The sequence below is a fragment of the Grampus griseus genome (genome assembly GCF_964374135.1).
Source record: "Grampus griseus genome assembly, chromosome: 9".
NCBI lineage: Eukaryota > Metazoa > Chordata > Mammalia > Artiodactyla > Delphinidae > Grampus > Grampus griseus.
Window position 1 is genome coordinate 72,782,911 of NC_139003.1, and position 16,311 is coordinate 72,799,221.

A 16,311-nucleotide genomic window follows, 5' to 3' on the forward strand; every position below is an offset into this window, starting at 1 on the left:
TACTTTTAAGCCACGAATAAAACTTAAATTTAAAAAGTGACACCAAACTGCTTTGCAGGGGCAAGAAAGGTGAGGGCAGGGAAGGATTATCCACTCGTAGATTCTGAAAGACGCTTGTAGCTTACTTGTGAAGCTTCATTTACCATTGAGGTACAGGGGAAATGCTGTTCCTGGTGACAGCGCAGTGGGAATTCCCACTCCAACAACCCATGAAATGTTACTGCATAATTATTCACCTTCTGAGGCCCATTAGAACTTATCAGCAGAGAAAGAAATTTAATTTAAACTCACCCCTCTGTGCTAAAGAATGACCGGGACATGAGATCAAAGCCCGAAGCTCTGTCCTCCAGTGGTTTGCAACACCTAGGCACAATAGGGTGAGAGAACGCGACATTCCAGAGCTTCCCGGCTTTCCGGACCCTGGAGAGAGGGGTGGAGGTGGGGGTCTCGTCACCGGCTGGTTTGAGGGGGGAGGGTGATGGAGGCTCCGGAGGTGGATGTGTCAAATATATCCTGCAGCTCCAGGAGGCCAGACTGCTTCTACTGGGAGGCTCCAGGGGCTTGGCGCGCGAGGCCCTCACTGCAGACCAGATAGGCCATTCCCCTCCCTTCCCTGCTACTGGGATTGGGGTCAATGGAGCCCGTGGATTTAACCACAGGCAGGAATGGCTGGAGCCATATCACACTCAGGTGTGAAGCTCTGAGAACTCTTGAGTATTAAGGAAGATGCTTATACTGCAGCGCATCACAGGGTGCCTTAAATGCGTATAGAAGGTGCATGCATAACCAAAATTACATGCCAAGTTGAATCCCTGGCATATCTAGAGAGTACAAAGTGGAACCCATAGATCCAAACCTGCACGATGAGCTTTCAAGACCAGAGGGCCCAAGTCCTAGAGGCGCCTAAGAGAGTCAGGGGCAGGGAGAGGCTTCCTGGGAGAGGGCTCTGTTCCTCAGCCCCCCGCCCCCAGGGAGCGGCAGGTACGTTTTCAAAGTAAAGATCTTTAAAGGGAGTACGGTACTCTTTCCTAGAGATTGATCCATCCTCCCCTTCCTTCAGATGTCACCAAAATACGGGGCCTGGAGAATGTGGCTAGCGCTCCCCAAATATCCAGCTGCCCGAAGGGTGGAGGGGCAAGAAGGGAAGGGAAGAAAGCCCAAGAGAGGTTGTTGGGATTTAGGTACAACTTGGTAAAGACAAGTTGAGTTCTGTTCAACAGGTACAGTGATTATATGTCTATATCTACCTATCGGTAAGATTCTCCCCTAGATAGTCCCTTAAGTGGCTAAACTGTTCTTTTGATTCCTGAAATCAAAAATCACAGCCAGTCAGACTTGACTCTGCTTCCCTTAAGATAACAGTGTGAGAAAAGGTGCACAAGTTCCTGGCAAACCCATAATAAAATGACAAGAAGAACACTTCCTGCCGACGGAGGACGCTGCAGTTTGTTGATCTGCCACGGGGGAGGAAAGGGGGAGGAGGCGGGTGAGAGTTAACAAAGTAGTTTGGCCAAGAAAAGAGAACAGTCGTTGCTAAAGCCAGGAGAGAAATATCCAACAAGTTCGGGATGAACACCCTCAGCCCGTCCACGCCGCGGCAGGCCCGGGTGGCACCGGCAAGACGCAGAACTTGGCCTACCAGCCCCGGATAGGGTGAGACAGAGGCCCCAGGGTCCAGGCGCTCGGATGGCCAAGGACAGAGGAAGGATGCTTGGGGATTCGGAGAGAAAAAGAAGGGAAGGGAATCCCCCCATCCCTATCCGGCCCGAGTATCTTTTTTTTTTTTTTTTTTTTTTTTGCCGTACGCGGGCCTCTCACTGTTGCGGCCTCTCCCGTTGCGGAGCACAGGCTCCGGACGCGCAGGCTCAGCGGCCATGGCTCACGGACCCAGCCGCTCCGCGGCATGTGGGATCTTCTGGGACCGGGGCACGAACCCGTATCCCCTGCATCGACAGGCGGACTCTCCACCACTGCGCCACCAGGAAAGCCCCTCGAGTGTCTTTTGAGCTGGGAGGTGAGCGCGGGGGAGGCTCACCGCGGCGATTCCCACGGTGGGTTTTGGTGGAGCCAGAGAGGCTCCGGGAAGCGCGGGCTGCTCGGGCTGGTGTCGCCTGCGGCGGGCGCGCTGCAGCGCGGTCGCGGGGCACGTGGTGGCGCTCGCAGTCCGCGCATCGGGCGGAGGCGGCCGCGACGCCTTTGTGTGCGCTGGCACCGCGCAGGGCGGCTTGTCCAGCAGCACGAGGGGGACTGCGGGAGGGGACCGGGGCTCGCGGGTAGACCCGACTGCCGCCCCACCGTTCACTGCAACCCTCGGGCGGACGACGCGCCTCGCCTCCTCCGAACTGTTCCCGGGGGCCTCGGAGGGTCATTTTGAGAGCAGCCGGCACGTCCAGAAGTGAGAGGAAAGAGGAGGTAGCGTTTAGAAAGGCTGGGAAATTCTCCTGGGCTCAAAACCTACCCTTGAACTCAATGGAACAGAGAATGAGGGGGACTTTGGGCAGCCCAGACCTCCGCCTCGAACCCCGCAAGGGATGCAGAGGGCGCCTCCACCCTTCCCTCCTGCGCAGCAAGAAATGCTTGTCTGAGGAGTAAAGTTAGGGAGTGGGCTTAAAAGAAGCCCCAATAAGATGGACTTGAAAGAACACCATGAAAAGCGGCAGTTTTGAGCGGGCGCTTTATTTCTTGTTCCCAGTCACTCCCCACGCCCCACCAGCTCTCCTCGCTGTCTCTAGCGCTCTAGAAGCCCCGACTGTCATTAGGAACCAAAGTAAAATGTATAAGGCTGCTTCCTCACCGCCAGGAGACTCCGCAGAAAATTAAATTAAATTAAACACGCGCCCAGGGACGAAAAGAAATAGATTCCACCACCCCACCCCACCCCGCCCCCAAGCAAATCAACACTTCTGCGCGCAGGGAATACAGCGAACCTAAAGAGATGGCCACTGACGCGCATCCCCTTAAACCTCAGCCGCTGGAGCCCAGGACAGCAAGGAATTATCGGCTTTCCTTTAATCCGGAAGCAGGGAATAAATAGGGCGAAAGCAAATTCTGAATCTTACTTTTTAAACAACAGCAACAATTGTATATCGAGCAAAGTCTTCAAAGGATGCCACCCAGAACTACAGTCCTAACTTAAAAATGAGTACACTTCACTCCTGTTGATCCCTTAATACGATTTTCTTTAAAGACAGCGATAGAATTAATCTGCTGGGGCATTTTTTAAAGAAAGGGGGGAAAAAGCAAACAACTATAGAAACCATATTTTTAAAAGAGAGAGAGGAGACTTGATCATACCTGGGTTTTTCTTAGGGGTGTAGGAAGAAATAATAATTCCTGCCTGTTTGGACAGAAGCAGCAAAAGCCAGCAGGAAATTAAAAGCCCCAGTTTATTCAAAATACCTGCATCAAATTAACCCCTCTTTGAGGCTATTTGTATGAAAAATTGAGCAAAATGTAGAACTTCTTTCATAATAATATTCATCTTTACCATTTTAGGCCACCAGAGAATAATCAAATCTACTTTTTTTCTGTAAAGTTCCTACCTTAATTTACCAGCCTAAAAGATCATCTGACCTTTGAGCTAATCCTCTAAAATAAAATATTTGTTTAAAAAATTCCTCCAGTGGCCTTCTGTAACATTCCATTCAATAATCAAACCAAAAGATCCACGGGGAGATGAAAATGTTGATGGCAGGATTATCGATCTGTCCGCCCAGGAGTCCAGTCTCATCACGTGCTTGTCTTTTTTAATTTCAGCATTCTGTCCCCACGGGAACCTCAGTTGAGAAGTTATACCAAGATTGGAGTTAAGAGGACAGTGGAAGGAGGGCAAACCCATCCAGGAACTTTTTCTAATATCAGTTGTTATAGGAGAGGGATGAGAAAAACTCATCACATTTGTTTAAATTAAGTTTTAGCCTAAAATATTTTTGTTGATAGCCCAACCTTAACAAATCACAGTCACGTCCCTAAGCGAAAGACATCATCCAAAAAGAAGTTGGACCAGAACAGGAAAAAGCAGGATAAGGAAGAAACACTCATGTTTTGGGAAGAAATGAGACAGGTTAACAGAAAAGCTGGACTGAGCTGCAGTCCTATTCTAGTCTCCAGAGGGTGGACTGATATAGGCTGGCCTGACCTCTGGGTCAACAACTAGTTTAACTCTACCTTGATCTGTAAGACTGGAAGCTGGTCCCTTGGTTCAAAGTGAGACCAAGACTTTGGCTTCATTTGAGTGAGCCTGCAGGCACTGTTAAGAGGTGCTTTAGCACAGATAAAGCAGGAAGAAACCACAATTTTGCACTTCATCCTCTATCCTCCAAAAAGATGTTCATCCCCAAAAGGGAACCCTGCCCACCCTGCAGAAAATGAATCTAGAAATATTGCTCAATAACCAACAATACAAAATAAACCAAAGGTAGAACAGAGAGGAGGAGCCAAAGGAAGAAAGTGAAAGTTTGAACATCTATGCTACAGAAAAATCTGTCCCCGTTCATCCACCCCAAAGAAATCTTCTTCCAGACAATATCTCTCCTTGTCATCACCCACTTCGTAAATCAAATGTGATTCTGTGTATAATACAACTGATATTATAAATGTACCAAGCTGCTTTCTGCTTACCTGCCACTACATTTAACTCATTCAGAACTGTTTTCTCCGAATCCCTCAGCTCTGCAACTTTCAATAAAAAAGAAGCAACATTTAATTGTGTTCTGTGTGTGATTCCTAGGAAGAAAGTGACGAAGGAGACTATTTTACTTTTTAAAAACATTATTTAGAGCTATAGTACAGCAAAGAATCAGAGCTAACTTGCTTGCCTAAAACCATAGGATTGGAAGTCTCAAACATCAGCATAGGCAACAGGATTAAGGCACTCTGCTACTTGGGCACAAACTGCATTATTCTAAAATATTTTATCCCTAATTGTTGTTTTTCTTCTGAATTTACAGTATTTATAGCATTCTATTTTCACTTCCGTTTCTATGGATCATAAAGACTATATAAATTTCACTGGAAAATTTTTAGTTCAAGATGCACACCGAGACTGAACTTAGGGTGGGGGAATGCAAACAGAAAGAAAGAAGCTAAACTTATGAGAATCTGAACACTCTAACTTTTTATTCAGTTTGTTTCAAAATAATAATATTAATCTAATAGTGAAATAGTTTGATAAAACAGCAATCAACATTTAAAGTATTTTATGTTTCAAAGTATGGCTCAAGGAACACCCATTGCTTAAATGCACTTAGACATAACAAGACAATATTTTTTTATTGGCATCATTGACACCTATGGACAGTAGCCTAGTAGATAGATTAAGGTTTAACCTTCCTTTTCTTTGGTGGCTGTTTAGAGACTTTAAAAGAACAGATAACTCATTTCAACAGGAATCTACTACTGATATTTACCTCTACATAATCTTTAGCTAAGACATGGAATGCCAAAAACCAGCTTTTGTTAGCCTGACCTCCTCCACCCCCTAACAACAAAAGTTATCCCCAAACCCATGTTTTTATTTTAGATGTATTGATCTTCTTGTGTAAGATGTGGCCTTTTAAATACCAAATGCAATCAATGGCCAACAACCTGAATCCTTCTGGAGAGTGAGAAGAAGCAGAACAGAGAAATTTCTTTAGAGTGTTTGGTGACTTTGTACAAATTTTAAGAGGTCAGTAAATCCTGATGCTTGGAGCTAAATCTACTGGTAAATAATTAATTACATTTCTTAGACACTACAGTCTTTATCTTGGTAAATAGAGAAAACACAGCTTTGCCAAATATAGCATTCCATCTAAGTAATATCTTAAAGGCAATTATTTAAATATTACCACAAACAGGATTATATTTTGTTTAAATTAGACATTTAACTGAAGATAAATGCAAATGTCCATAGTTTAAAAAGGAAAAAAAATACAAATTAACTGACCTAGTCTTTTATCTGAGTTTATTAATACCATTTAAAATATTACAAATAAATCAATTACATTTCATGCATTTAAAATGCAAGTCTAAAATGTTCCAGAGAAAGGCTTTTCATTTCAATGTGAAATATCCAAATTATTTCAACATTACAATGAGCAATTAGTTTGCAGAATCTGCAAACATTTAAATGTAGTGTCAGGAGTGTTTATTAACAGTTAACAATATTACCTTTAGGAAATACACAAAGGCCAAAATTAGTTGAGATTCACTTGGACAATTTATTTAACACATGGGTTTTGGCAGACCCAGTTATTATGAAATATAGGTGAACTCTCACTTTAACTATGCCTGAACTGCCAGCAAATGCAAATAAGTACATGCTCCATTAAATTAAGTGTCATCCCACATTTATCAAATATTGTCTTAGTTACAGTTTGATACCTATCTAAATTCATACTCGAGCAAAACTAGGCCCGGAAAGTGCGTTTGTGGCTCTGCACCTCCAGAAGTGAGTTCAATAAACCTGCAGCTCATCAGAACTGCAAGAATAACTCTTAATATTTTCTTGTGACAAAAAAAAAAAATCAAGTTTACTTCAATATATTTTCAAATATTTACTGGAAGTAATGTACAAGAAAAATACTATACAAAATCGTCTCCTGGACAACTGCACCTCGCACCCATACATTGGTGGAGTTATAGTTAATTGATACCTAATCTAGAACGATTCTCCAGTTGTACAAACCATTAGGTTCAGATATATCTTACAATTTTTTTTTCTATTTTCCCTTTTGGCATTTAAACTACAGCCTCGTCTGAAATAAACGACAGCTTCTTCACTTCTTTATAAGTTTGAATCACACACACAAAAAAAGTTTAACCCTAAGAATCTTCAACGAATTGCAAAAATTTACAGAAATGGGTACTATACAAATTGACGGCTAGACTAGCAAAAAAAAAAAAAAAAAAAGGAGATTATGCTCGGGAGTGGTGAAAACGAGGTAGAAAAGGACAAACACGGAGATAGTTAATCTGGTCTCACCGGAAAGGGGTATTTTTGCATAAGAAAAAGACACCTACCCTCACCCCCACCCCCAACCCCAACCCATAAGTTAAGTTAATGCGATCAAAATAACTTTGGGATCAATATTAGCAAAGTTTCGAGAGAAAGACTTGCTCACTGCTAGAGGAAAAGCTATCTAGAAGGGAAACCAAATGGAAGGATGCTGTTTTTCTTATTTTCTTTAGTTTTTTTTTTTCTTTTTCATTAAAAAAAAAAGTTATAAAGATAAAGGAAGGCTGCTGCAGCGATTCACCAAGACTGCCCTTAGCTGAAACTTGCTTCGGTTCCACCCCAGGGAACAAAGAAAAAGAGGCAGAGCTGACGTCGGAGAGCTAAACTAGGAAACTCTGGTCTCGGTGCCGCCAGATGGGCTCCCGACGGCTCAGCGCAGGACAGGCAGCGGCGCGCAGCGGCAGGGCAGGGCGCTCCGCAGCCTAGACGCCCAAGACTGAGGTTCTGGTACCAAGTCGCTAGCCCGGGGGGGGGGGCGGGGGGAGGCCATGGGTGGGCCTACTGCCTCGCCCTCCCCACGGCGCTGCTCAACCTTGCTCAGCCTAGTTGTTACCGCACGTGCGGAGGCCCCCGGTCTCCCAGGCACTGGATCGGTCCAGCTCTACCTCCAGTGGCCGCTTTCCTCTAAAAGATGTGCCCGTCAAAGCTGGGGATGACGGAGGGAGGACGAGGAGGAGAGGACCAAAATTAAAGGCCCGGCAAGGCGCTGGCTTGGGCTGTACTGGGCTCCGACAGTGTCACCCGGTGGAGAGAGACAGCCAGGGCCCAGGAGAGCAACGCGTGTTACTTACATGTCCACATTCCCTTTACAAAGTTGTCACAGAGGGAGTTAAAAGAGAGAGGGACACGGGCAGAAAGAGAGAGAGTGAGCAGGGTGCAGTGTAGAGAGGCTGGAACTGAGGCCAGGACCCACAGGGCCCAAGCGGACCAAGGTGGGAGGGGGAAGGCGAGAGGGGCAGGGGTGGGGTGCGCGTCACTCCAGGCCGTTGCGGTGCCCAGGCTCGGGCGGCTGCAGCAGCTCCGGGGAGTGGCAAGGCGGGCTGCCCGCGGCGCTGTGCTCGCTGTCGGTGTCGCTGCCCTTCTTGCCGCCGCTGCCTGACCCCGCCGAGCCACCGCCGCCGCCGCTGTGCGTCTTCACGTGCTTGCTGAGGTGGTCGCTGCGCATGAAGCGCTTGTTGCAGACAGGGCAGGCGAAGCGCTTCTCGCCGGTGTGGGTCCGCAGGTGCCGCTGCAGCTCGTCGGAGCGCGTGAAGCGCTTGCCGCAGAAGAGCCAGTTGCACACGAAGGGCCGCTCGCCCGTGTGCCAGCGCAGGTGCGCCTTGAGGTGCGACGTCTTGCCGTACACCTTGCCGCAGCCCGGGATGTGGCAGCTGTGCAGGCCCTTGCGCCGCAGGCTCGCCCCGGCCGGACCCAGCCGCTCCGCCTCCTGGCAGTTGGGGCAGTCGCAGGTGGCGCGGCCGGAGTAGCGGCGGGCGGAAGAACGCGGGGAGCCCCCCAGCGGCGCAGACGGCCCCGCGCTCAGCATGGAGCCCCCAGCTCCGGCCAGCGGCGATGGGGCCGAGTCCGGGTAGGAGCCCGGCAGCACCGGCTTGAAGCCATCCATGAGGTGCTGCCCGGCGGGGCTAAGCAGGTGTGAAGAGGCGCCGCTGCTGAAGGCTGAGTGGCTCAGGCCTGAGTAATCCGAGTTGTAGCCTCCGAGCGGCGAGTGCAGCGAGGTTTGGAGCCCCCCGGCGGCGGGGTGCAGCGAGCCGGGCAGCGCCGCCGCGCCGTTCGGGTTCTGCACGTCGATCCAGCCCGCGCCCACGTCCCACCAGCTGGAGGCGCCGGCCGAGCCCACGTCGCCGGCGGCGCCCAGGCCGGGGTGCGAGGGCTTGAACCACGACTCGTATGGGTGCGCCATGCCCACGCGCGGGTAGATGCCCTGCAGCCCGTCCACAGAGGTGTGCACCTTGGAGATGAACACTGGCTGGTGGGAGCCGTCCTGCGAGTGCGCGGAGGAGCCGCCGCCGCCGCCGCCCCCGCCGCCGCCGCCCCCCGATACGCCAGGGGCCTGGAACACCGAGTAGTCGTTTGCGAAGGGAGAGCTCGAGGCGGCGGCGGCGGCTGCCGCGGCCGCGGCGGCAGCGCTGCTGGAGGTTAGGGAGAAGGCGCTAGAGCCCGGCGAGCCGCCGCAACTGAACGAGTCGGTCACCAGGGCCGCAGCCGCAGCCGCCGCCGCCGCGGCAGCCGCCGCGGCCGAGGACGAGCCGCCGTTCCTGGAGGGGCCCGACACGCCGAAGCTCGAGAGACTGGAGCCCACTACGTTGCAGCTGCCGGAGGAGGAGGACGAGGAACGTTTCCAGGGGTGGAAGCCTTTGCCGAAGGAAGATGAGCTGTCCGAGAGGGAGGAGGGAGACGGGCTGGGGCTGCCGATCTTATTACAGGTAGCAGCAAGCATGGCCAAAGGAGTCGATCCCAACCTCGGTTCTTCCTGAGAGAAGGAGGAGAGGAGACGGGGTGGGGGAGGGGAGGTGGGCAAAGGGCCAGTGGGGGAGGGAGGAAGGAAATGTGCATTAGTCCTCCGGTAGCCTCCAAAACGCCCCACTGCACCCCATTTCTCGCTGCGGCGCGGCGCCACCAACTCACCTGGCTCCCCCAACAGCCCCGGCGCCCGGCTGCTTTCTACTCTACGGGAGGGGACAAGTTTGGCTGCCGGCGTCTGATTCGGGAGCAAAGCGCCATGCTAAAGAAGAGTTTGACAAGTATTCTCAGCTAAAACAACACTCTTGCGCACACAAGGCCCCAGGCACTTCGAAACAAACAAGCAAGCAAAAAGTCCAGATTGGGGAGGAAGGAAGATTCCTTTGCGGAGAAGCCTGGGGAAAAACCATTGGATTGCTTTTAAGAGCGCTACCCCTGTAATCCACAGAAGAGCTTTGAAAATCCTGTTCCGGTCCCCACAAACCCATCCTGGGTTGTTTCTCCCAGGCCAAAAGACGTCAAACTATAGGGCTGGCTCGCTCTTCCTGATTTTCTTTAAAAAAAAAAAAAAAAAGTCTACAATAGTAAAAAAGAGAAAGAGAGACGGGTTCAACGTACCTGCAAGACAAGGCGGGCTGCGGAATTTTCTAAGGGGAAGAGGGAAAATCTGCAGTTTGCCCAGGAGGAAAAACTTGCTCTCTTTACCCTCGAAATCGTCGCACGTAAAATGGGCTGGGCGCACGTCTCCCGGGCGGGGAGAGGCCGGGCGCTGCGAGGTGGCTTGTCTAAATGCCCTTCGAACCTTTTCCTGCTCTGAAAAAAGTGACTCTGCCCCCCTCTCCCCCTCTTTCTTTTCTCCAAACTCACTTGTATTTAAAGGGGGGAAAAAAAGCTCTCAATAGAGACTGATAGCCCGTGGCCTGGCCGGGGCGACTTTAACCCCCTCCGATCGGCAATAAAAGGAAACTAATTAAACCAGCAAGAGAAAATCCTGAGACTCACCCCTAGAAGTGAAGTTGCCATCACACAAAAGTGCCCTCCTCCTCTCAGAGGATCTTTTTTATATTGATAAATCAGAGGCAGTGTTTTTTTTAGAGGTGTGCAATACAATGATCAGTTCCGCCCATTCCACCACAATTGTAGCTCCCTCTCCGGCTTTGAAGTGCCGCGGAGGCGCGGCCAGCCAATCTGCGGCCTCGCCGGGCCGCGCCGCGCGCGCGCCGTGAGGTCATCGGCGCCGCCGCCGGCCGCCTCGGCGGGGTGTGGGGGGGTGGTGTTTGGAGCGGGAGCGGCGCGGGTTACTGTGTGTGTGTTGCAAAGCGGTTGTGTGTGTGTATAACAGTGTAACTGTGTACAAGTGTGACCAAGCTGAGAAGAAGACACTGCAGACTGAGGGATGGGATGGGGGGAGGTTGGGGGCAAGAGTATAGCAGTGTAACAGTGACGGGGGGAGGGGAGGGACAGTGCAGAGAGGGAGAGGGGGTTGTGAGTGACAGTTTAGCTGCATGTGTGACAAAGGGGGGTAAGAGGGACGGACCAGTAAAGTGTTGAGGGGAAGGGTGTGAGTGTAGTGTAACTGTGAGTGACAAACCTCGGGAGAGAAGAGGGACAGTGCAGTAAAGTGTGCGTGGACGGGGGAGGTGGTGTCTCAGTGTGTTTGGTGTTGTGGGAGAGGAAGGAGTGTGAATATGAGTGTGTGAAAAGAGGGGGAGGGTGGATGAGTGTGTGTCCGCTTGATGTGGGAGAGACGAAGGCTGTGTGAATGTTTGTGTGAGAGAGAAGGGGGAATCGTGTGTGCTTGTGTGTGTCTGTGCCACAGAACTGGGGGTGGAGAACAGGAACAGTGCAGTGAAGTGCACATACGTAAAAGAGAGACATGGTGATTTGAAGAGTGAAACTGCGAAGTTGAGTGAGGCTGAATAAATAAATATTCACAAACGCTATCACTGTCGCCAACTTCCTCTGGTTTCCTGTAGCTCAAATGTTGAGTGATTTTTCCCCCCTTAATTTCATGGATACTATCACTACATTTTAAAAGAAAATCGTATTAATACCTTCCTCTCCTTTCCTGGCTCTACAGCCGAAGGGTAGAAATTTAGGGAGGCTGAGGGGTATTTTTTTAAGAGAGTTAGGGCTTGTGTGCGCCTGCGTCAAAGAGTTGTTACTTTGCTGCGGTAGCTTTTTGTTTTTTCTTCTGAGGTGGGATTCGGCTTTGGAAGTGCAAGTCTCACTCTAGGGGAGAGGGTGTGTTTGTCCCGTGGCGATGAGTAAATTTCAATACAAAAGGATTAGATAGAGAAGGGGGTGGGAGAGTATTGTTTTTTCTGGGGGTGAGAAATTGAGCGTTTTTTGGTATTTAGGAGTTTTCGCAGGAAATCCCGCCGCCTCTTTCTGAGAAAAAAAATCAGGATTTTGACTGAAATCTTTGAGTTTTATTTATCTGAGAATAGAAACAAGCTGTTGACAAATCGTGGACCACATGTATGGAGGCGTCTGTGTCTAATGGCGTTTGGGCCGGATATCTATGAGTGTGTATGCATGTCAATAGACAGTTCAAATTTGGTGGGTTTTAGAACTTGCTTGCCATTTGTGTTATTAGTTGCCTTCAGAAATGTAATTACAATTTCACTGCCACCACAAGGAAACATCATAAACTACAGAAAGCACCATACCAGTGTAACAAAAAGTCCACAGCCCTTGGAGCCCTATTGAATATTCATATGTTTAAAAAAAGTAATTCACATTTTGAAGCAGTTGCAAATGCTCCCAGAAATCTAATTTTAAGTCGGAGTTGATTAAAATGATACTAGCTGAGAGAAGTGTTTTGTTTTGACTGGAGAAACATGTTAATTTTATTATTGTTTTTGAACCTTCCTCAAGTACGTCACAGCTTCTGGAGATGTCAAAAAAAAAAAAAAATCCTCCTGGGGTTTACTGAACTCCAAAGTCAGGTTGTAGCATTTGTTTCATGGAGCAGAGTTGAGGTTGATGTTTGTGGTATGAGAGTGTGTTTCTGACCCCTTTTTAACAGTGTTGGGATATTGACTGTATATCATATATATCTATTGATTAAGGGGGTAAGGTACACTCTCATACTTTGAAGTAAGTGTGAAGTAAATTAATGAACTGCTTTCTTTCTCTGAAGGCTGACGCTTACCATAAATGTCGTGTTTCTCCCTGCAAGCCACTCTGAATGATTTTAGCGTGGTGAGAAGGCGTGACAGGCCAGCCCAGAAGGAGGAAGGGGTGGGGGAAAGGAGGGAACTCTGTTTAACAAATAAAAGAGAATTAACTTCATTGCTTTGGTCTCCTTCTATAATGATATTCATTTTAAGAACCTAATATACAGTTGTTCAAATTTGGGGTTTAATTCTAATCAATACCATCATCCTCAAAGGTGGAGAAAAAATGGTTTGAGGGAAGACTCTCTTCTATGAATAGTTATTTATTTTATCTTTTTATCCTCCTATCTCTGGTAGGAAGTGTGGCAGGACTATTGAAAAGTTAAATACTGATTCTGAGAGTAAACAGAGGCATTAACCACTGTTTCCTTAAAAATGCTAGGAATTAGAAAAACAGCATCATGTGATTACAATTTTGAGTATCTACCTCTAAGATTTCATTTATATAAATTCACTTTAGAATCATGTAATTCTGCCTATAACAATGGATCACAGTGTTGGTATGGATTTAATGAACACACTGGATTTCTCAGTTTGCGTAAGGTTGGCTCGCAGCAGATTTTCACAAAGGTTTGCACGTGCATCTTTCTTCATTATGGAAAAATATATTTATGTTTTCATGTATATGTGTATTCCATTTTTTCCCATTTTTAAGTTAGGTGTTTATTTTATAGTAGTAGTGTCAAAGGTTTTTTCTCATCCTACCCCCCCACCCCAAAAGAAGTGGTTAGTGTTTGTCATAAGGCATAAGACAGCAGAATTTAAAAGGAAAGACAAAGAGAATTATATAATTGACCAAAAATTAAAACAACAATAATCTTGCTTCTGGTTTCAGTGAAACTGGTCTTAATAGCAGCTCTTTCTCCACTTTGCAGAAGTGACTCTATTATTTTTGAATCGCCCACAGGAGGGAACATCTGTAATCCATTGTAGATAGAGCCTGTCCAGCAAAGCATTTCATGGCACATCCAGTTCAGTTTACTTTTGGTGATATTGATCACTGCTCTTGAGTATTATACCATAATAATATGGAGGTTTGGAAGGGGAAGAAAGACAGGAAGTGCAGCCTTTCTAACATTAATTAAAAGTTTCCCCACCCCATATGAAGTTTAAGTGCTGGCAGGGAGAGGGGTAGATGGATATTCTGCTGTTTCTTGCAAACCTGTGAGATCCACTTTCAATAAAGCTAAAATCTATTAGCATTCTGTATGCATCTGCAGCATAAATTTCATTTGAATTTCAAATTTAATAAACCAGGAGGTTTTTAATCATCCCTGGTTTTATTTGTTTGATATTAACATGCTTATTGACCGGGTCTGGTGACCAGTTTGATCATTACAGGACAGCAAAAAGTTAATTAAAACGACCACAGCCCCTTAATCATATCATCTGTCTCATCCATGTCGCTCTCTTTATTACCGGTGATGATGGATAGTCTCCCAGATTAATTTCTCTGTTTCTTCGATTTGGACAACAGCTTTTGGGACCTAATTTACATCCTGGGGACAACTTGCTCAAGTATATCTAACACCTTGCAGCTACAATATACATCAACATCTCCTTAGATGGAGTGGAGAAGGGGAGCTTTTTTGCAGCCGGGTTTGAAGACTAATCAATGCTGCAATCTGGAGCTCTTACGCTTTCACAACCAAAGAAATGGAAGGTCCAAAAAAAATTAGAGGCCTCGATCCCTGCTTTTCCTTTTCGGGGAGTGGGGAATGAAATATGCCTCTGCTGTTTGGTTAAATAGATTAAAATGTGTAGATAGAACGACAAGTAAATAAAACCATTTGTAACCATTAAGTACAAGTGGGGATTTATAGTTGAAAACATCAAAGTTATCCAGGCTTTCAAGTGTCCGGCCACACATCTACACCAAATAAGGTTTTGAACGTATTAAGTGTGGTCTGGTAAATACACAGCGCTGAAAAAGCCTAATAGAAAAAAAAAAGTACACATGAACTATATAGGCGCCTGTCTCTGCTGGGTACGTTTAAACCGGGCTCTTCGCATTTGGCTTTCCTGAGCGTTGGCAGGGACGCGCAAGCTCTGGAAGCTGACCGGCCAGTGCCCGCTGAAGACCCAGGTGCCCTGGTGGGTGCCTCTCCCCAAATAGGGAGACAGCCCCCAATCCCTGGACACTGTGCGGGGACCTCGTGCGCGGACTCGTTGGCTATTAAATAAAGCCTGAAGTAGGGTGGGGAGAGAGCCGAGCGCCGCCGGCGGCTGCGGGGAGGAGCGGTCTGGGCCAGGTTGGGGGTGTCTCCTCGCCCGGAGCTCTCTAGTCAAAGTTTCTTTCCTGCTGAAAAGAAAATCTGGCCAGGCATGGACCTGTGGATTCCTGAGGAGTGCCCTTTTGCTGTCCATTCCTGCTTTCGGGCAGCTTTACTAGGAAGTTGCCTAACATTTCCTGGGAAGGGAGGTAATAAAAGCCCCTCGCTGGTGGCAGATTGTTGAGCTGTAGGTGGGAAGGGATCAGTCAGCCAGAGCCCAGAGAGGGCTGTATTTTCCTGATTGGAAAATGGGAACTTCCATACTGAACAATAGCCCCTATTAGTGAGGCTATTCGGTTTCAAACTATCCGGCCACGTTTACAGCCGAGTCCTTACTTTCCTGGTACTGCTTAATTGGATGCATTTGTTGACCACAGCGAAGCAGTAGTGACTCTTGATCTACTTGCATAGGATCTCCGGCTGGATGCAAAGCCTTGCCTTGGTGACTCTTTTTAAATAAATAGGACTGCTTGAGAAAGCACATTATTTCTTAATTGACTCGATCCCCCCCCCCACCATCACACTGCTTAATATTTATTCTTTTTCTCTGACGCTTCGAAACATTCAAAAGTTAGGGACATTTTAATTGAAAGAGACTCATCTAACTTAGGATATTACATCCTTTGATTCCCTTTAGCTAGGGCATTCAAATTGCCTATATTCAGAAAGACAAGGGAGAGTTTTCCAGTATATCAATCATATGAATGTATTGGTAAATTCATAGATAGGAAAAATATGAAGATATTTAGCCAAATTGGTATTTCTTCCTATAGTAAAGGAAGAAAAATCATAATTCCTTATTTGTTGTATGCATGCATAATGTTCATATCATCATAGTATGTTGATATGATCGTGTGCTAGGTCTACAGGCAGACGTGTACTCTATGGTATATGTCGTATTCATCTCCCTGACAGCCCACAGATGAAATTGATAATTAATTCTACAGCACTTCATATTTCTCTTTCATCACGTAAATGAAGGAAACACATGTAGGGAAAAGAGAGTTTGCTCATTTGGGGGTGGTGTGTGTGTGTGTGTGTGTGTGTGTGTGTGTATTCTTGTTGTGCAAGGCAGGAGAGAGAAAGAGAGAGGCTTAGACATTCAGACAAGTTTGTCCCTGATTTTTTCCTAGAGTGGATTTGTTTCGGCTGTTTTCTCTTTTGGTATTATATATCACTTTCTCACAGCTAACACGCAGACTTAAAAACTACTAAATTCTTATCCTCAACAATATTGATTTCTTTTCATTCTGTTCTATTACTAGAGGAGGTAATGCTCCCAGATTACCCCGTCGTCTCCACCAGACGGGTGACAATTGCAATCGCAGTTTCGGGAAGATAAATGTTACTCTGGGAATTGTGTTTAATTACAAATAATCTAGGAGCTGCACCGGGTCTC

At 47.2% G+C, this 16,311-nt stretch overlaps 1 protein-coding gene across 1 annotated transcript; it reads right to left on the bottom strand.

Annotated features, from left to right (window-relative positions):
• Window positions 1–7,970: 7,970 nt before the first annotated feature.
• SP8 (Sp8 transcription factor) lies at window positions 7,971–10,480 on the bottom strand (the record flags this gene model as incomplete). The annotated part of the gene is made up of 3 exons (XM_082661796.1): window positions 7,971–9,463; window positions 9,623–9,719; window positions 10,460–10,480. 3 exons carry the CDS (start codon window positions 10,478–10,480, stop codon window positions 7,971–7,973), a joined length of 1,611 nt encoding a protein of 536 aa, XP_082517922.1.
• Window positions 10,481–16,311: the final 5,831 nt, after the last annotated feature.